At 39.6% G+C, this 22097-nt stretch overlaps 1 protein-coding gene across 1 annotated transcript in view; it reads left to right on the top strand.

The window, feature by feature from the left end:
* GRID2 (glutamate ionotropic receptor delta type subunit 2) overlaps positions 1-22097 on the top strand; it is a 1483303-nt gene that overhangs the window by 1199101 nt on the left and 262105 nt on the right. The window contains exon 11 of the mRNA XM_077476559.1: positions 6173-6485. Within this exon, the coding sequence (XP_077332685.1) occupies positions 6173-6485 (313 nt within the window). The remainder of the gene's footprint in view (positions 1-6172; positions 6486-22097) is intronic.

The raw sequence follows: 22097 nt of genomic DNA on the forward strand, positions 1-22097 counted from the left end.
GTAATTAGGAGGTGCTAGGGAGGCTGTTATACACATTTTTTTTTCTTAATACATAGAAGGCATTAAGAAAAAAAAAACATCTGCTTCTGCCTTTACAACGCCTTTAAGGGTAAGTGGGTTGTGTTTAAGGCCATTATTTTCAATTGCATATTATTCTACTTACATTTAGAGAAAAACTTGGAACTGTTGTAGTTTAGGGTTCATTCATATTAAATGGAAAGCTTCCGCACAATAAAACCACAGCGGTAGCTGTCCGTTCCCGCTACAGTGGGTCAGTGGTAGGGGGAGGTGTGGTGTGTGACTCACACGGTTAATTTTTTGTTCTTCCAATGAACCTTATTTGAAGTGCATAAAAGTGATATTTTATTCATGTCTCTGTTGAGCAGTGAAGTAGGCTGTGTTACTGTACAGTGACATGCGATCCTGCAATCCCATGAATGCATGTCTGCATTTTATTACAGATCAATGCAGTACAGCTCTGGGCTGTGTTGCAGTGTGAATAGGACACATAGAAAATAATTGTTTTCTGTGTTTCTTAGCAATGACTGGTGTTCTTCCAGTGCAAAAAAATGCCAGTCACCACACTAGTGTGAATGTTTTTTTTTTTTTTATGTTTGTTTTTTTACTACTAAGTTTACTACTGTAGACTCCACATAGACATTGAGTTTGTAGGTATTGATTTAGCTGCTGTTAACTTTTTTAGTTAAAGAGGAAGTAAACCCTGATGGGTTTACTTCCTCTTTTTTTCCCTGCAAAGGTAAAGCATAATGGACTACTATGCATCGCATAGTAGCTCATTATGTGTCACTTACCTGACACAGGAGCCAGCGAAGTCGCCGCTGTCCCCTGTAGTCCGTGTTGCTGGTGGCGTCTCGCAGCTCCGACGAATCACAGCGGCGCAGCCGCGATGACGTCACTCCCGCGCATGCGCACGGGAGTCGCGTCTCGCAGCTCCGCCGCTGCCATGCGGCGAAGCCGCGATGACGTCACTCCCGCGCATGCGCACGGGAGTCGACAAATTAGGCAAATCCATTCTTGGATTTGCCACATTTAGTGCGCCTGCGCGCCGCTGTCTACGGCGCATGCGCCGTAGACAGCGGTGCCCACTTTCAGGCAAATATCTCCTAAACCATATAGGTTTAGGAGATATTGCTTGGACCTACAGGTAAGCCTTAATCTAGGCTTACCTATAGGTCCAAGTTGTTTGGAAGGGTTTACTTCCTCTTTAACAATCTCTTTAACTTTCAGATTATAGTGATTAAAGTACCTTACTTCTGTGTTTATCACTGTGTTAATACCTCTTAACCTCCCTGGCGGTATGATTATTTCAGATTTTAGGTGCTGAAAGCGGTACCATTATTTTGCATGGAACTTTGGCATTTTATATTGTAGGCCTGTAATTCTTAGAAATAATTCACTTAAATCCGTCCAAACAAGAGTCTAATAGACATCCCGGGTATGATAAAATTTGAAAAACAAAATCATAAATTATAATATAATATAATAAATAACTATAAATTATTATAACAAATAATATAATAATAATAATAAAAATAAAAATTATTCAATAATGTAATCCAATCAAAAACACTGAAATATGAGTTACAGAATTGTCGCTGTCATTACTTTTAGTGTTTGATGATGAATTTCCCCACTAATTACTATCGGTCAATTCTGCGAGTGATTCTAATTTATTATCGCTGTTTTCTAGCTGGTCTAAAGGCACTTTTGATGTAAACTAACATTTTTTGGTTGCTATGGACAATCTCCAGTCTCCAGGCATAAAGAACAGTATTTATAATATAAACCTGTATGCAGGACACTGGACAAACCACTAGGGACAAATGGGATGTGTAATTATTTGATACAGTACTGTAATTTGTACGATTACAGTATACTGTATCTATACTGTGTTTTTTACTTTTTGAACGTAAAAAACGCTAGCAGGGATCCTGTGATGGGATCCAGAGTCTGGCTTCGGAATGCCGCTTATGGTACTCAAAGACTCGGGAATACAACCAGGGAGGCTACATAATACCTAGTCTGCCCGGAATATTATATCAGTGCATTTAAATAGCACTGATTTCTGTATAAATGACAATGGTCCCAAAAATGTGTCAAAAATGTCCAATGTGTCTGCCATAATGTCGCAGTCACAATACAACTTGCTGATCGCTGCCATTACTAGTAAAAAAATATTAATAAAAATGCTATAAAACTATCCCTTATTTTGTAAACGCTGTAACTTTTGCGCAAACCAATCAATAATCACTAATTGCAAATTTTTTACCAGAAATATGTAGAAGAATACGTATCGGCCTAAACTGAGGGAAAAAAAATTATATATTTTTTGGGGATATTTATTATAGCAAAAAGTAAAAAATGTTGAATTTTTTTCAAATTGTTACTCTATTTTTGTTTATAGCGCAAAAAATAAAAACCACGGAGGTGATCAAATACCACCAAAAGAAAGCTCTATTTGTGGGAGAAAAAGGACACCAATTTTGTTTGGGAGCCACGTCGCACGGCCGCGCATTTGTCAGTTAAAGCAGCGCAGTCCCGAATCACAAAAAGGGCTTGGTCCTTTGGCTGAAAATTGGTCCGGGGCTTATGTGGTTAAATTGCACAGATTTATGGGTAACTGTAAAAAAGAAGGAAGGGGGGAGGGAAAGAAAGAAAGATCATATTTTTTTCCCCCCTCTCCGTCTCTCCCACTCTGGGGGGGGGGAGGGTAGGGATGGGAGGCAATGGGGGAGCCAACCACCGAGGCTGACATATATTTAAAGGGCAAGAGAGGATGATTTTCATCTCTTGGTTTTGTATATTAGAGACACATTTTATAAATGTTGATTGTAATAAGTGAAAAAAAGTTGTTTAATATATTCGGAATTATAAAAAAAAAAAGATAACAAATGTAAACAGACTAGTATTCACATTAGAAAACTCTCTCCTTCTGTCACAATAGAAAAAAGGGAGAAAGTAGTGTTTATGAATGAACATTTCATTAAAAAAAAGGGACCAGCAGCAGTAGATTCCTGGTGAGGTGGTTTGAACTGATTTGAAATATTTTTTTGTATAACAGTTTCACTCCTCTTCTCTCCTATAGATCTCATCTGCATGCTGTCTTTATATTATGCATATTAACCCTTTACCTCCCTTATCCTGCAAATGAACCCCCTTGTCCCCATCATTCTATTGTATGTGACTTGTACAATAACCCCTGCACCTCCTTCTCCCTCTGTGTATGACTTATACAATAATGATGAAATGTATCTTGTGCAACATTAACCGCTTCCCGACCAGCCACCGCAGTTATACTGCTGCAGGTCCCTTGCACGAGCCGCCGTAGATATACGTCGGCTCGTGGGGTCGAGATAGCAGGCGAGTGTGCGCCTCCAGAAGCACACCCGCTGCACAGTGGGGGTGCTGATGCTCATGGTCATGATTACCATCGGCCACGAGTGATCGTGATCAGATCGTAAACATACACTTCCCTGTTCTGTTCTGACAGGCGTGAAAGATTGTATGCTCTTATTAGCTAGGAACCACAATCCATCACTTCCTCTAGTCAGTCCCCTCCCCCTTCAGTTAGAATCACCTGCTAGGGAACACAGTTAACCCCTATAAAAAAATAATAATAAAAATTTTACAAATCTATCAACCAATCAATATACATTTATTGCAATTTTTGTTTACCAAAAATATGTAGAAGAATACATATCAGCCTAAACTGAGAAAAAAATAGCTTTTTTAAAAAAAAATTTGCATATTTATTATAGCAAAAAGTACAAAATATTGTGTTTTTTTCAAAATTGTTGCCATTTTTTGTTTATAGTGCAAAAAATAAAAACTACAGGCAATCAAATACCACCAAAAGAAGGCTCTGTTTGTGGGGAAAAAAGGACATTAATCTTGTTTGGGTACAATGTCACGTGATCATGCAATTGTCAGTTAAAGCAACGCAGTGCAGAATAGCAAAAAGTGCTCTGGTCAGGAAGGGGGTAAATCCTTCTGGGGCTGAAGTGATTAACAAGTTCTGCTACAATATCAGCATGTTTCTTAACATGCAAAAACATGTCCTAAAGTTAGATTACCTTGAGTTATCTACTTTTCAAAAAGTCGTTATTTTTGAGTTTTAAAGCTGTACCGGTGCTTTTATTTTTTATGATTTAAAACAGAAAGTAAGGAAAAACTTTTTTTTGAATGCTTGCAATTTTTTTTCCTTAATAGAGTAAAAAAATAAATAAAAGACCCAGTGGTTATTAAATGCCACCACAAGAAACTCAAAAAAAAATATTTTAAATAATTTGGGTACAGTATTGCATGTTCGAGTAATTGTCAGACAGACAAACTATTACAGCAAGCACTGAAAGCTGAAAAATGACCTAGTAATGAAAGGGGATATTTAGGCTCATACTGAAGTAGTTAAAAATTCCTGAAATTATATTAACATGTTGAAGCTTATATGAGAATTTGTTGGTTGGGTTTAGTTCCATTTTGATTCTGTTATGTATTCAGTAAAAACATTATTTTAACAGCTCTCATTCTAAATACCTGATCCTGTGTGGATATTAGCCTCCTGTGCATTTTTGAACAGTGGTACTAGAAGCCAATCCAGTACTAGGAGCCAGTCAGACTGTATATACATCTAAAGTTTTTTTGGTCTGCACATGACAGGATTGCTTTACATTTATGTAGATGGTAATACTTCAAAGCATACATATTTGTAGTAGATTCATATCTAACAATGCAACCTTTAGTATACTGCTCTTACTTTCATTTTTATGCATGAAAACCCCTGCAATACCATCATTCTATTGAGGGTAACAGCTATCCCTCCTCCAGCAAAACCACTGCCACCAACCCAAATAGAGCTAGTTTATTTGCTATTGGGATCTTATTGTAAAATATTAAAATATACTGCTAATTTTACAGTAATACGTATATGGCTGAAAAAAGTATATTGATATAAGTTATAACAATTGACTTAAGTGTTTACCTGGTCCAGCATTGTATACATAAATTGAGCACAACAAATTGCCTGAAATTCAAGTCTATTTTTATTTTAAATCCACCCACCATCGGGCATCTAGAAGTTCCTGGTGACCTAAAATTTGGGTATTGCTAGGGTTTGAATGGTTGAAACTGTCCATCACAGTAACAGGCAAATAAGAGGGCCTAGGGTGTGAGAGGGGGCAGAGCAGTGGTACTATGCTTTAGGAATCTGCATATTAGGAAATCCAGGCATTACAGGCACTCGAGTACTTAAACTGCACCAAAAATGCATGCATCCAAATATATTTTTTGCACCTTAGGTTTGCTTTACTGGAAGTGATGGGTATTGTGATTTAACAGTTTCTTGGTACAATGACATTTCATAGATGTGACAAGTGATCAAGCCATAGAGTATCTCTGTGTTGCAAACACAGCAACCATTCCGATGTTGGTGTCACAGACATACTGGTTTGAGATCCTTCCCCATTCACCATTAGCATACAGCAACAGCCCTGAAGAAGGGGGAGTCTCTGTTCTCCCAAAATGCAGTGACTCGATCACTTGTTGTTACTTTAAAAAAGAAAATTGGACTTTGTTTAGGTTGGGACACTATGCCTATGAGGAAATTAGGTTAACATATTCAAATATAATAAAAAATCTGTATACAGATTTGATAGAGTATACAAAGGTAATGTCAACTAAACCCAGTAGTGACATAATGGTTGATGAGAGGATCCACTGAGCACAGCGGGTAACCAGGAAATCAATACTCCCAGACATTTGTTTCTAAAGAGACTTCAGTGGAGAATTTATCAGCAGTACAGCAGAATTTAGCAGTGAAGAGTTAAGTATTTACCATACCAAGACATCTTTAATGGGAAGTTTACATTTTGAAAAAGAGATTCTTTGACGTTTTACTGAAACAATTTTTATTTGTGCTTTAGGTAGCCATCTGCCATAGCTGCATGTATTTATATGAATTATACATTAGGGTGTAAAATCAATCATTGTACAAACTATGACATGATAATTATCAATATTTGTTTTTGTTGCTGCTATCTATGATATTGGTATTACATATATAAATGTAAATTGACATGGCTGAAAAGTACTGCAACATTTTTGAATATGTTTAGAGTCCCGTTAATTTTTCTTATATTTTCATTCTGTTTTACAGAGAGCCGACATGGGTATTTCTGCCTTGACTATCACACCTGACAGAGAGAATGTAGTAGACTTCACCACACGTTATATGGATTACTCAGTGGGAGTACTGCTAAAAAAAGCAGAGAAAACAGTGGATATGTTTGCCTGCTTAGCACCATTTGACTTATCTCTGTGGGCCTGCATTGCTGGAACTGTGTTGTTAGTGGGGCTTCTTGTCTATCTATTGAACTGGCTTAATCCTCCACGCTTGCCGATGGGATCTATGACTTCTACAACACTTTACAACTCCATGTGGTTTGTGTATGGATCATTTGTCCAGCAAGGTAAGAGCTATTTTAATGCTTACTTTTACTGATCAGTGAAATGTAACTTATATTCAAGAAAATAAAAAAAAGATAGATGCAAATTAAGATTTATATCCTCTGGCCACCTGGTTCTGTAAATGCAAGAGATCAGTACAATAAAGAGAAAGTTATGCAGCAAATACAGTTTTTAATCTTTTCTTTTGTTAGTTCATGTAAAGGGCCAGGTCCAAAGTCAACCAATCAGCAATTCTATTTAATGGCTTTGAGTTTCATTTGATTAATTTTTATGTAAATAAGGTATATAGACTTCCAATGATCAAAACTGGACAAGGACATGTCCCCACAGGTACACCATATATCCTCCTGGATACAAACAGACAGGAAGACAAAAATTGCAATATTTCCATGTATATTTGTATTTCTTTAGCTTATTTGTCCTCATGATTCGCAAGTTCAATACAGTAGTTTAAAGCTGCAAGTAGTCCATCTAAGGTATTGGAATCACAGTATCCCTGCCAAGGACTTCAATTTATATAGCCATAGGTTGCGCTGTTTCTCTTAGTTCATCATAAGTGATCAGGTGCAATGAAAATAAAACGTGTCAAAAGATAAACCATCAAACTAAATATCAAACCATCATCAATTCACAAACATGGTGATAGCCCATAATTTATATAAAGTGCTGAGTGCAACAATCAAAAAGTGCTTGTATGCTGTGCTATAACTGCAATTAAACATATGTTCCAGAATTCATATGGTTAAAAATGGGCTCCAACAAATACAATTAATGAAACATGTGTTTCAAAGTTCATATAAAAAATGTGCTCCAATAAGTAATATAATTTCTTTGCATGGAGTTAATATGTGGTTACAGGATCCCCACATGCAATGAAAAAATGAAAAGTGTCCCTGGGCAAAAATAAAATCAAAAGTGCTTTTGCATCACCACCGAGCTCCAAACAAAAGGTTGGCCACTTACCAGACAAAATGATCCCACTAAGGAATCATATGTGCATAAACAGGATCACATCTAGGGATTGATTGTCAGCCGGCCCCAGAAGATTAGATACAACCCAGCTCACATCTCTCACAGCATGCTATATTGAAAGCAATGGAGAGGGCTCCTTGTGCATTAACGTATAAAACTTAATTTATTGTAAACAAAAATGCACTTACAACTTAGTTGCTTTTATGAGGCAGATAAACATCAGTAGTACATGGCCGCCTGCAGAACGGTCAATGCGCATTGACTTCACGCTACTGCCTCTGAAGCAGCACCTTTCATCTCAGAAGGCATCAACTGAGAATGGAGGACTTCAATTCGCTGCTCTGCTACAGACATAGAAGAATTTTTCTAAGAACATTGCTCTGGGTACAACTGATACTTCTTTTTTTTTTTAGAGCCCTGTTGAAGAGGGGATGCTAAGCACCAGAAACGCATTGGATTCCTGGTGTTTAATTTCCCTGTTGTCATTTCTGAAATCAATAAAATATCTCGTTGAACTCTAGAAACTTTTGATTGGCACCCTCCTTGGTTAAATTGATTATTGGCTTTCCAAATCAGGTGGCCTCTGTCTCAATAAACAAAAACAATAAACAACCTGACAAAGGTTCTACATTTTTTCTCTAAACAATTGTTATTTTGTAACCCAATGCACAATAATTGCATCACTGGGACAAGAAATAATAAGAAATCTTGATAGAGCCTCCTAGATTTCATTATGCTATCCAAAACAAAGTTGGTCTTTAAGAAAAACTGAATCAACATTATTGCACAGTGGTACAGTGTTTTCCTAATAGTATTAGCAGTTCACAGTCATCAGAATTCAAAACAGTCAGCTTGCATTTTATCTAAACCAAAACATTAGACATTGGTGTAAGGTAGGCAATATTCTAGTTGTGTCCTTCCTAGGAAGATTTACCCAATTATTTGTCTTGATGACCAATATCATTAGAAAAGAAAATCAAGGAAAATCCAAAATGTTGACTTGCCACTAGAAATGGAATAAAGGTTAAAGGAGAAGTATGGTCACACTTTTGTAGGTCACAGGAGTGCATTTAGTTCTACACTCCTGGAACCCAGATTCAGCCAAAAATGAGCCATCTCAGAGAGCCGGCCCAGGCTCTGCAGGAATCCCAACAATAATGCTGTGATCCACCTAGATGCTCAACTGGCAGTAAGCGCAGCCTCTCAGCACGCCACTGAGAGCCTGAGCCAGCTGCTCTTGCCCCCTCCAGAGTCCAGCGCTCCAATGAGTGCTGAACAGTCACCACTCAGAGAAGACCTGAGAACTGAGCAATTGGTGGTCTTTGATTGCTCAGTTCTCGGTGTAGAGGGGGGTGGGGACTGATCTATGCTGCATCCACCTCGGTGAGTATGAATGCTTTTTTTCTACCGCTCTTATATTTACGTTTTCCAATCGAGTATTTGTTAGCTGACAATGGCCAGAGAAGGTATTCCTGTTGTGGCTACAGTACAGGAAGTCAACGAAAATCTCCATAATAGAGCACAGTAGCAAACAAAAAAAGGAGTATTAACTTTTCTCTGCTCTTTCCAAAATAAAAAGACAAACTCTTTATTTGAAAAGGTGCATTCTTTGCAGATGCCTTGAGTTGAGCAAAAATAGCCATATACTACATTAAACCTTTCTACCTTGTAAGGCCTTCTAAAGATTTGAAACAAACACAGAGAAGGCAGAGAGACATTTTTCTTTTCATACTTTTATATGTTTAAACCACACCCAAAAGATCTTTGAAAATGATATTACATATAGTATTCGGCCTAACATTTACAATAATTGAGCTTTATTTCTTTTTAATTTGTTTAGATTATTTTTACCAGTTACACATTAGTTTGTAAAATAACACACTACCGTGTGGTTTAAATTGATTTTTTAATTGCTGAAAGTTCTGTTTGTGCCTAGAATTCGTTTACGTGGAAACCCAATATTAATATAATTTTCCCTATTTCATTTTCTTCTACCTCCTTGTCGCTGATATAAAGATAGATAGTGGCTAGGCTGTAATCTAAAAATGACAGTTTAGTCTGCAAGAGAACACAACAATTGAAAATGAAATAGGACAACTTCTTGGAGGACTGTACTGTACAAACTGGAGATGTAATCATAAAGTCCCATTAGGCTACCAAATATCAGTGCAGTATTGAAATTTTTTCATTAGTATTGTCATCTAATATTTCACATTCAGTTTAAATGTAACACAAACTTTATTTGCTAAATCTCTACTGTTTACTGACCCACAAGCACATGGGAATAGCAAAATAATTGAAAGTGACATACAGGCACTATAATTGCATTTTTTTTCTCATGAGTTAAATCATTTTCTTTCCCATGCCTGAGACTTCTGAGGCTTATGTGATAGCAAATACCATAGTCGGTTGATTGCTAATAACTTTTCTAACTGAAACAGTTCAGTATCCTTTATAAAAATCTAAATGTAGCCTAAAACATTAAATGCAGTCAGATGTGGGTGCAGTACATGAAAGCCAACTGTAATACTAAAGAGACCCTGTCACCATTTTTTTAAATAAAAATCTTTCCAAAATGTTATATGCGCATTTAACCTATTTTATCTTTGTTATTTGCTTGTAAAACTCTCCCTTTTGTAGACATCCAAAAGCCCAGAAATTTCTGCTGGGGGCTGCCATCTTGGATGTGATGTCAGCAGCCCCTGCAGAGCTATCACTTAAGTGACACTCTATATGATGTGCAAGAGAGGGAAGTGACTCTGCTGGGTTAGTCAAATTTTCCTAGGAAGTTCAAAGACACATTACAAGTGAATAAAAATCATTTATATAAAGGCATATACTGAAAGTACAAAAACAGCAAATTCTCCTGCGCTCTGGTTTCTTGGTCTTTAGATGTGATATAGACAGTTTGAAAATGGTGTAGTCACTACGTCTTGCAGCCCTCCTTTAGAACATTGGGTGTTCAAATACTAAAAAGAGAGAATACAAAGAAGGGGAAGGCGCACTGACCTAGTGCATTACCATAAAACAGCTTTATTTAAAATTGAATCAAATAGCAAAATGGCTACTCACAAACGAGTATTGATCACAGGCAAAATCAATACAATAAATCCATCGCACCAAACGTTTGGCGACTCCAGACCAGATGTCCGAGGAATTTGATGAGTACCTCTACGGAAATGGCTAACGCGTTTCGGGAGTGACCCCCTTTCTTCAGAGCCAAAGAGGGCTATGGTCTCTCGCTGGAGGCTGCCAGTAAATATATATAAAAAGGCCTCTAAGCCCATGAGGTAGAAAAGGTCAGAAAACTCCACCCCAGGTCAGGCAGGTCAGAAAGCTCCACCCCCCAAAAAAAAAAAAAAAAAAAATTAAATAAATAAATAAAAAAAATAAATAAAAAAATAAATAAAAAAAATAAAAAAGGGAGGGAGAGAGGCGACTGCAAGTGTCGCATCTTATGCGGAAACGCACGCGTGTGCTCATGCACACGTGTGTGGATATACATATGTACTCCTGTTCAATAGAATAATACTAACCGCCACATACGATAGAGATTTTTTGTGTTAATATCTGCCACATAGAAATTACTGATGATCTTAGTGGTACACTCGAGGGGGAAGGTGCTACACCGAATTTCATTTTATTTTATTTTATTGAAATACATTTAGTGCTGTACACAACCTGTATGTGTGCAAAGGTGATGTCCTCGTGGACGCTATCTGCTGGCTGGAGCGCACCTGGTTTCTTGTAGCAGGAAGAGCGGGTGGATATGCGTTCCACCCGCAACTTCCGGGCGCACCAGCATGGGCACTTCCACTCACGCCGACTGGAGCGCACTTGGTCCCATGTGACAGGAAGTGCGGACGGATATGCGTGTACTACAGTTATAGAGTGGGAACAAATGACAAGGCATTTTTAAGAAATACAAAATACAAAAAATAAATAAAAAATATATATATATATGTTAAAATTAAGAGTTTTTTTTCCCACTTTTACATATATATAATTTTTTTTTTTTTTTTTTTTTTTACTATTTTTTTTTTTTATTATTATTAATATTATTAGTAACCTCCTTGACTGTCCCAGCAAGGAGGTTAGCGCTCGCATGGGAGGTTGGATTGTGGGCGGGTTCCTCTATTGAACAGGAGTACATATGTATATCCACACACGTGTGCATGAGCACACGCGTGCGTTTCCGCATAAGATGCGACACTTGCAGTCGCCTCTCTCCCTCCCTTTTTTATTTTTTTTATTTATTTTTTTATTTATTTTTTTTTATTTATTTTTTTTTATTTATTTATTTAATTTTTTATTTTTTTTGGGGGGGGGTGGAGCTTTCTGACCTGCCTGACCTGGGGTGGAGTTTTCTGACCTTTTCTACCTCATGGGCTTAGAGGCCTTTTTATATATATTTACTGGCAGCCTCCAGCGAGAGACCATAGCCCTCTTTGGCTCTGAAAAAAGGGGGTCACTCCCGAAACGCGTTAGCCATTTCCGTAGAGGTACTCATCAAATTCCTCGGACATCTGGTCTGGAGTCGCCAAACGTTTGGTGCGATGGATTTATTGTATTGATTTTGCCTGTGATCAATACTCGTTTGTGAGTAGCCATTTTGCTATTTGATTCAATTTTAAATAAAGCTGTTTTATGGTAATGCACTAGGTCAGTGCGCCTTCCCCTTCTTTGTATATACTGAAAGTAAGCATTTAAATTCAGTGACAGCTGGCGTTTTTTGTTTGGGTGTGGCAAACAACCAACCACCCTCCCGGTGGCACCACAACCATCGCCTGCCCACTGCCGGTCCACCAGCACTTACCCCATCTAGGCAGCAGGGATCGGACATCAAGGAGCAACGTGGGGATACAGGCATCATGCAGCTGCGGGGATCGGACATCAAGGAGTGGCACAAAGTATCATGATGCGGTGGGCAACCATGCATCGGGCAGCGGCTCCTGTGTCTGACTCTTATCCTCCCTTCTGCCGTTGTGCCCTCTTCCCCTCCTCCTAGGTGTCCAATAGGATCACCTGTGCTTTCAGCCAATCGGGTGATGGGTATCAGACCCGCTTCCTGGAGGAGGAGGATCAATGTTGCAACAGCGAATATTAATTTGCTGTTGTAACACACCTGGGTGAGCTCCGGATGCAATGCTAGTCAAAGCATAGCTAGAGTCCAGTTACTGGATCGAGTAGTCAGCCAGGCCAGAATTCAATAACCAGATTGGGTAATCAGCCAGGCCAAAAGTCAGGGATCCAAGTGGAGGAACAGCAAGCAGGATAAGGAGCCAGAAGGGATGTCAGCAAGCCAGTCTTAAAACAGGAACGCAGGAGATGGTTTCTTGTGATGTGACCAAGGTGAAGGCAGAGATGAAGTGAGCTGGACAGCCTTAAGTAGGCAGGTCAGACGAGCAGGATCAGGAACAGCAGGGTATCTGTAGATAGAGATAAGAGCTGGTAATTAGCTGACAGCTGAGCAGCCAGCCCAGAGAAGGAAAGGCTAAGCCAGCCCTGACATTCGGGCCATATCCTTGACCTCATGTTCAAACAAAACATGGATATTAACACACATGCCATTGCCTTGGACTGACCACCACGTGATCAAATTCAAAATAAACATCACTTACCAAATACCAACACACTCAATGACAATACACTGGACAAGATCACAGAAGAAACTATACTCACAACTCTTCAAAACTACATTATCCAACAAAATAACGGTGTTAACCCAAAACTACTCAACTGAAGACACACTCAACTCCCTTAACACATCATTATTACAGACAGAAGACATAGTCGCACCAATACGCAGAGCGCTCACCCGCAAAAAAAATTCAGTGACTCTCTTACATCACTGAAACAAGAGCACAGAAGAGCTGAAGGAGCATGGAGAAGGAACCCAACAATGGAAAACCACACAAATGACAAATCACTCACCACAAGATACCACAAAGCCATCTTCATAGCAAAAAAAAAAATTTCTCCAAAACCATCTCAAAAGCCATAAACTGCCATCGAGCGCTCTTCAAACTAGTCGCCCAGACTATGAACCCCACCTGTTTAGAGTCTCCAGCAAACAAAACAAGAATTCTGCAATGAGTTATCAGATTTTTTTCATTGACAAAATCGCAACCATTCGCAAAATAATTTAGCAGAACATAGCAAATAACCCCACTTGGCCAGAACAAAAAGAAAAAAAACACACAAAGTTTCTACAACCACCAAGATTTACTCTGGTCCAAATCACCATTGACACCACCAAAACCATCAACAGAAATCACTGAGAGAGCACATCACCAAGCAACATCATTCCCACAAAACTTCTGAAGGAATGTACTGACATCTTGGCACTTATCATAACATACCTCATAAACCAGTCATTTAAAGAAGGAATCGCCCTGACCTTCCTCAAGCAAGGAACAATAAAACCCCTTCTAAAGAAGTCTAACCTTGATCCCAAAGACCCAAATGACTGCAGACCTGTCACAAGCCTCAACACCTTCTCCAAAATTAAGAAAGCAATAGTACCACTCCATCTAGACACCCATAAACTCTTGAACCCACTACAATCGGGTTTCCACCCTGACCATGGGACAGAAACTGCACTCCTCAAAATCTGGGATGACACCCTCGAAGCAGCAGATGAAGGAGAATCATGTCTCTTGGTGCTGCTGGACCTCAGTACAGCGTTCGACACAGTAGACCACAAAACTCTGCTCACTCATCTCACAGAAGTAGCTGGAGTTGCAGACACAGACTTACCCTGGTTTGCATTCCTTTCTAGAAAACCAATCTCAGAAAGTGAAACTAGGAACGTTCACTTTAGCAGCACGAAAAATTACATGCAGAGTCCCTCAAGGATCACCCCTGTCACCCGTGCTCTTTAATATCTATTTCCACCCACTCCTCAATATCATCAGCAACCAGGATCTACTTTATCACTCCTACGCAGATGACATCCAACGCTACCTACGCATCACCAACAAAAATACCAAAACCAGGCACTGGAAAACTGTCTCTCATTGATCGACGATTGGATGATGGATAGCTCCCTTAAACTCAACGGACCCAAAGCAGAACTCCTCTTCCTTCACGCCAACTGAAACAAAAACCCTGGCACGATGTCCACACCACTCACCATCCTTGGACAAACCCATCACCCCAGCACTAAAGACAAAAGCCTCGGAGTCATCTTTGACTCAAACATTACGATGGATGCACGAATAGGATCAGTAGTCAGCGGATCCCACTACCTTCTTTGCCTACTGCGTAGACTCATCCCCTTCACCCCCATACAGGAGGAGGTACAGCAGCAGTGTTTGGAACAATCATCAATTCCCGACTCGACTACGGAAATTCCTTCTACCTAGGACTTTCAAAATACCAAATTTCACATCTACAAACCATCCAGAACACAGCAGCCAGATTAGTAACTGGAAAAAAAACATGGGTATCAATCACCCCTGAGGACCCTCCATTGGCTAGCCGTGAAAGATTGAGTTACATTCAAGACCCTCTGCCTCACTCACAAATGTGCACAAGGAAAAGTCCCACAATATCTTTGCGACCAAAATAAAGCACTAAACCCCAGGTCATACTCTCCGGTCAACTAACCAGAACCTCTGCCACATCCCCAAGACCCGTTACAAATGAAAAGGCGAATGAAGGTTTGCAGTACAAGGACCACGGCTATGGAATGCTCTACCCGAGGACATCCGCTTGGAGGAAAGCTATCTGGCCTTCAGGAAGAAGCTCAAGACCCATCTCTTCTGAAAACCCAGCTGGACACTGGCAGCAAAAGCGCCCTGAGGCGATTTAGTTTGCATATGTAGCGCTATACAAGTTATTCATTCATTCATTCAGGTTCAATGTTACAATTATATAGTAAAGTATATTGGCAGCTTTACATTTACCTTAGAAACAAAGAAATACAATGTAAACCCAAACTCTATTTCTCAGTATGTTTGGTATACAATGTTTATTAAAGCGGGAGTCCACCGGGACTCCGCGTTTTTTTTTTTTTTTTTTAAAAGCCAGCAGCTACAAATACTGCAGCTGCTGACTTTTAAATAGTGACACTTACCTGTCCAGCGCGCCCGCGATGTCGGCACCCGAAGCCGATCGCTCGCTCGGCTGCCGGGTCCCGCCGCCATCTTGGGTATGGGAATCAGGAAATGGAGCCTTTCGGCTTCATTTCCCGGTTCCCTACTGCGCATGCGCGAGCCGCGCGGCGCAATCCGGACGGTCCCCGCTGCCTCTGGGAGCTGTGTGTTTCCCAGCAGGCAGCGGGGCACTTGCTGAAGGGGGCGGGCGCTTGCGGAACGGGGGCGTAACCTACGCTCGTTCCGCAGAGAGCTAGCCCGGAAGTGGGTGCAGTTACCTGGATTATCCAGGTAACTGCACCCCCCTCCCCCCTGAAAGGTGCCGATTGTGGTGCCGGAGGGGGGGGGGGATTCCGATGAGCGGAGGTCCATTTTAGGGTGGACCTCCGCTTTAAAGTGGAGTTCTGCTAAAAAAAATAAAAAAAAAAAAAATTTCAGCAGCTACAAATACTGCAGCTGCTGACTTTTAATAATCGGATGCTTACCTGTCCCAGGGTCCAGCAATGTGGGGGAGAGAAGACCAGCTCGTCTCCCTCCCCAGCATTGTAAGTGTGGGCGCCCCCCGGCTGTGGCTTCACAGCCGGGCACCCACTGCTCATGTATAAGCCGCGCTGTGCACCGTGGCTGGCCAGGCAATCATCTGGGACCTGTGATGTGTCCCAGGTGATTGCTAAGATGGAGGGGGAGAGGTAATTTCCCTTCTGATGATGATGTGTTATAAATCTGTTGCAAATTTTCTTACCTGGAGATTCTACTATAACAGCACTTCTGACAACCCCAGGTTACTGTCTAGTAGTTGGCAGCGGTAATTTCAGCCTGCCATATGAGCTCCTAATAGACTTTATAGGCAGCCAAATGGCTAATGTAAGTGCACACACAGCAGGCTGTCAATGCTGCTGCTTTTTGTGAAGCAGTGACTTGGTGTTGTCAGTCTACTACAGGAAGTACTCCGGTTGGCAGAATCTCCGGGTTAAAAACTTTGCAGATTCTGGCTTTTCAAACCTGGAAAGAGAATTGTCAGTGGCTAAAACCTCATGTTATTTTTACTTTCTAGTCTAATTTACAGTTTACAAAAAATGTTTTGACATAACTGTAATATGTGCAACAATATGTTTGCTTTAAGTGTTTACACCCTAGTTAAGTCTTGACTTTGAATCTATTGGTCCATAAGAAAACTGAGCAGCATTAGGTTCCTCTGTTTACAGCAGACACTTTCTAAAGACAGTTATTATTGGGATTTGATTGAGCTGACCTATAAGAAGTATAGAAACTGTAAAGTGTTTTTTTTAAATAAGGGCAGGCCCGTGCAGCAATGGAACTAAGGTTAAGTATGGTCTTATTAGAAAAGATATGAAAGTACAGTAATCCTTAGATTTAAATCAAGAGAAGGATGACCTTATAAAAGGTTCAGAAGGTGATTTAACTAAAAACTAAAAGGAGAAAGCTATTTAAAATAACTGTTAAAATGGGTAGGTATTACTATTAGGTTGTGCTATAATTAACCTTTATGACTCAATTTCTGCAGTGTGCTACTTGCCAAATAAACCTCTCACACATCTGGAAAATTCTAAACAAGTATATGATAAATACTTCAGAGCCTATGTTTAGCCTAAATCTACAGATAAATACAGATTACATTTTAAAGAAAATCCACAGATATAGGCATATTCAACTTGTAAACATATCTTTATTTTTAGCAGCACATGGAAAAACAAAACAAAAAAAACTAGCAGGAACTCGAGGGAACACCTCCAACACTGAATGTATGTAATCGGAAAGGGGTGCTGAGGTGTACTTCAGGGTCTATTGATGCTTTCTGCTGGGAGATCTATTGTCACTGGAAGGGATATATTTTTGCAGGGGGGTATTGTTGCTGGGGAGGTCTATTGTTGCTGGTGGGGGCCCGGGGTCAGTTGTTGCTGGGGGGGATCTACTGTTGAGAGAGGGGTCTATTGATTCTGGCTGCTAGTAGATTGGTTGTTGCTGCCAGGAGTCTATTGTAGCTTGGCGGGTATTTAGTTGTGGGTGATCCATTGTTGCTGGGGGATCTATTGTTGCTGAGGAAGTGGGGGGGTCTTTTGTTGCTTGCTGCAGGGAATTTATTTGAAAGCTTTCATACTAATTTTCTACGTACCACAAATTTTACTTGGTTCTGTATTCTCTAAAAGGGTCAGTACTGGGAGGTGGGTATGGGGTGGAACCAAGGGACGGTGCTCGGAGGTGGATAGGGGGCATTGGAAAAGGGGAGACTTGGAAAGGGGGAGTTCCTGTACCTACTCCAAGGAAAAAAGCCCTGTATAGACTATGTTGCCCCAACATTTAATATTGCTGATATGTGTCTGTTGTACCTTTTTCTTGTATAAAAAGTATCCTTTTCTCTTTGTATTGCTTCCTTTGTGTGAAATACCTGGTTTTCCTGCCAGTCCCCTGCTATTCTATTTCAAACTGACCACAATAGGCATGAGGGCACATCATCCCAGCGTGGTCAATTTTGTGGCTTTGCTGGAAGTCAGAGGCATAACTAGAACCTTCAGGGCCCCGGTGCAGGAAAGCCTGAAGGCCCCCCCTGGTCCTTAACATGGACCCTTCCCCCTGATACCAGGGCCCTTTACTCCCATAGTCGGACCTTTTAATATGGTCCCACAGTGGGACTCCTTCCTGCCATCTTGAATTCTATCAGGATTCTATTGCTTTTTGTATCCTTTTAGGGGGAATGTCAGTTTTAATTTGACTTATGATCTGTATAAACCTGTCAAACTAGTACAAGAAAACTGCTGATTGCTCTTTACTGGTTGTACACTGCACCTTGCCTTACTCAAACAAGCCACAAATAAATAGTATTCAATGTGTTATTTTACAATAAAAATATATTTTACTTGTTTATGGATTAGGAAATGTATCTGGAAATGATACATTGCAACAATATACAGTTATTTGGAAGATAAAACAGGAATCATGGTAGTATACTGCTTTTAAAATATCACATACTGAATAAAACATTATGTTTGAAATTTATTGGCTCTAAAATACTTTTTAATCCACCTGAAATGTTTTTCTAAATTCTAATTACATGCTAAACACATTCTTCAGCCAAAATCACTTTCATCAGATTATTATTAAAACTATTTTGATTTAAAAGACATTTGTTTAATGAAAATTAATTTCATGTTAAAATACTGATAGAATAGGATGTGCAGAGGAAATGATGCAGAAAATTGAAATGTGAGCATGCAAAATTGTGATTTAATATTTTATTGTCACTCATGTTTTCAGGCATGTACATTATTCTTCTAAGATACATATGCAAAATGTTTATTCGGCCAAAGTCAAACTAGATTATCCCTTGAAAGACTGCTCTGTTTGATATTTTTAAAGAGACCCTGTAGTCAAACCGTTCATTTCAACAAAAATATTTCCAAAAGATTATACAGTTTGTGCATTTTATGTATTTTGTACAGGGTATTTAGTTGTAAAAGTCTCCCTTGTTAGCAAATGCCTGATAGTGTTGATGTGTACTGCCATGTTGGATGTGATGTCAGCAGCCCCAGCAGACTCAGAACATTCTTTGCAAGGCATAATTGCTCTGTTATATCATAGTCTCATAGGTTCAAATCGTACTGAGGTTTGCAATAGTTGTTTTATCTACAATGAAAAACAACTTAAACATAAAAATATACCTCTGTACAAAAATTAACATGAAGGCAAAACAAATGTCTTGTAAATATAACAGCCATCCTGCAAAATCTATGATTAAGAATAAACTGTATAGTGTGCATAAGTACAAGAATGATAGGCCAGTGCAAATCCTAAATCAATATGAACAATGAACAATCAACATTTCTACCTAACACTATTTATAAAACAGCTTTTAAACCAGAACTTCACTCAAAAAATAAAGTCCTGCTGATTTGCTACATCATTTACAGTTCCCTGAGTTACAGTTTTTTTATGAAGTGGAGGAGCAACCACCAACAAAGTTTTATTGACTTCGTATGGCAGGTTTTACAAAGATACAGTGCAAACACTAATTTTTATCAGTATACACTCTCACACCCTCAACATCCTTGCCTGGGCTAAGATGTCATCCCTTGTCCTGCTCCCTGCCCTCCTGCAGACTTCTGGGACTCGTCACATCTCCCAGGAGACTGCAGGACCATTCACAATGTGTCCTGCGTGAGCTCACGCATGCACAGTTTCTGTGCAGCTGCCACAGATGCTTTCCAGAAATCAGCAACCTGCAGTGGTAAAATGAACCAGCCGTGGAAAGACAGTAACTGTCATTTCTGTCTGCTGCCTCATTCCTCTGCTATCAGCGTGAATCATTTCTGACAAATTTTTCTGACACCAAGAGATAATTAGGTGATGAGGGGCTCCAGCACACAGACTGTGATTGACAGCCTCATCTCTGTTCCTGTGTGTTGTGTGAAGGGGGTTTGTCCCTTCTCTCCAATCATCTCTCAGAGCTTTACTCTCTGAGCTCTGCAGTTTGTAATTTCAGCTCTTCATCCCCTTTGTTTATGACATCTCAGACAAGCTGTATTTATTCTGGACTTTGAATGGCTTTAGAGAAGAGAGGGTTGCAGATAAACAGGTACAACTTATGTAATATGATTTATTTCATCTCTGTGTATCACCTGAGGCCACTTCACTGGGTATAGTAAGGGTTTACAACCACTTTAAAGTAGCAATGCAATTCAAAATGTTAGCAGTATCTTCACAGGGTGGAACTGTGGATACCAATATTGATAGCAAAGTGCCACATCCTATAAATGTATATAAAATTTGGATAAAGTGATGGACTGTATAGGCACCAAGAGACAACAGTTTCTTCTTCCAAAAAATGGAGGTGGGTGCACTGGGAGGATGCTGACAAGCTATTTGTAAGACATGTGCAGACTGAAATATTTTGTTTCAGAATTTCATTTTCGTCCAAAAAAGACATCTATTTAGTTACTCTTGAAATTCGTTTTTATTCATTTTGTTTTTCATTAAAAATTGCATTCGTCTGAAAATTCAAATGAATTAAGGTTGAATCTGTCATTGAAGGCTTATGGTGTCTGTCTATGTATAAAAAGGCAAAACACTGTGCTACTTAAATTTAAATAGCAGCTAACATTCAAACATACAAAGTTATAATAAATGTGAAAACAAAAATGTAGCGCTAAACCGACATTAAACTCAAAAAGAAAAAAGCCTTCTTTTTTGAGCAAGTATAAGTGACCTATACTCAACAAGGGGAAAGCTGGTGTGCTAATTAGCAAGCAGGCGCAGAACACAATATGTGCAGGGTATAATCCCTGGTGCTAGATAAATACCACAGTGCATAAACAATATAATAACAAAGTAGGGTCACATATTATGAGTCCTGAAAGAAAAAAATATATTGCCAGTTCATCAGTCTGTACACAAGTCCACTTATATGGAAAGAGACTGGCCAATCTATCTCAAATAGACTTTAACTCAAGGTATCAATGAGGCGTGTCACAGCAATCTGTTGGTCTATGGAGATATCTGTAGATGCAACAATCTGGAGGTATAAGATGTATACGCTTACCAGAACAGTTGGACCCGCATGCCATACGACAATGGGTCAGAAGAGCTTGTAATCCCTAGTGATTGTACTCCAGCCTCTGGAGAAAAAGGGTCACGATATGGAATCCTCTCAGGAACATCCACGATCCCAAATGAAGACAGGTGAATCGAATGGTTACCTACCAGTAGTTCCCATATTGAGGGATGAAGGTACCTCAAGAACCAAATGTATCCCGCTTCCAATTCAGGGGTTCATGCAGGTAGCATATAACAGGGAAAAGAAAAAGAAAAAAGGCTTCGGATGGTGTAGGTCAAAAAACCAATAGGTTTTAATAAAAATACGTATTATACAAATATAAAAAGTTATCACGAGAAAAACACATGAACTAGAAACAAAGCAATATGAGGTGCAAGTAATACAGAAGAAGATTCGACAGAGCAGCTAAACTGTATGACTCCGTATAGTTTAGTTGCTCCGTTGAATCTTCTTAGAACTTTCGACAGACACCATAAGCCAAAGATTCGAAGTTTGTATGTTTTTCGCTGCTTTGTTGAATCTTTGTCGTTCATGTTGAATGTATATAGTTCAAACAGAACATGGACTGGCGATAGTGATCATTGACCAGGCAGGTAACAAGATAGGGTATATAGAATCTATATAGAATCTCGATCTATAATATAGAATCTATAATAATAAATCCCCCCCCTACAACATGGGCAGCTTCTGAGCCTGTACAGACAGTACAAATGGTAGACGCGTTTCACACACTAACAGGTGCGCTTATTATAAGCACACCTGTTAGTGTGTGAAACGTGTCTACCATTTGTACTGTCTGTAACACTTGGGATGTTCTTCATTAAATAAGAATTTTGATGGATCATGGAGTGCAGCCATTTCTTCAGTGTTTGCCTTGCTAAATAAGCTGAGGGTAAAGGTAATGGACTGGCCAAGCATGTCTCCAGACCTAAACCCAATTGAGCATCTGTGGCGCATCCTCAAACGAAAAGTGG

This window comes from Lithobates pipiens, unplaced genomic scaffold, assembly GCF_037356315.1.
Source record: "Lithobates pipiens isolate NorthernLeopardFrog02 unplaced genomic scaffold, aLitPip1_a1.2 Scaffold_13, whole genome shotgun sequence".
NCBI classification, from domain to species: domain Eukaryota; kingdom Metazoa; phylum Chordata; class Amphibia; order Anura; family Ranidae; genus Lithobates; species Lithobates pipiens.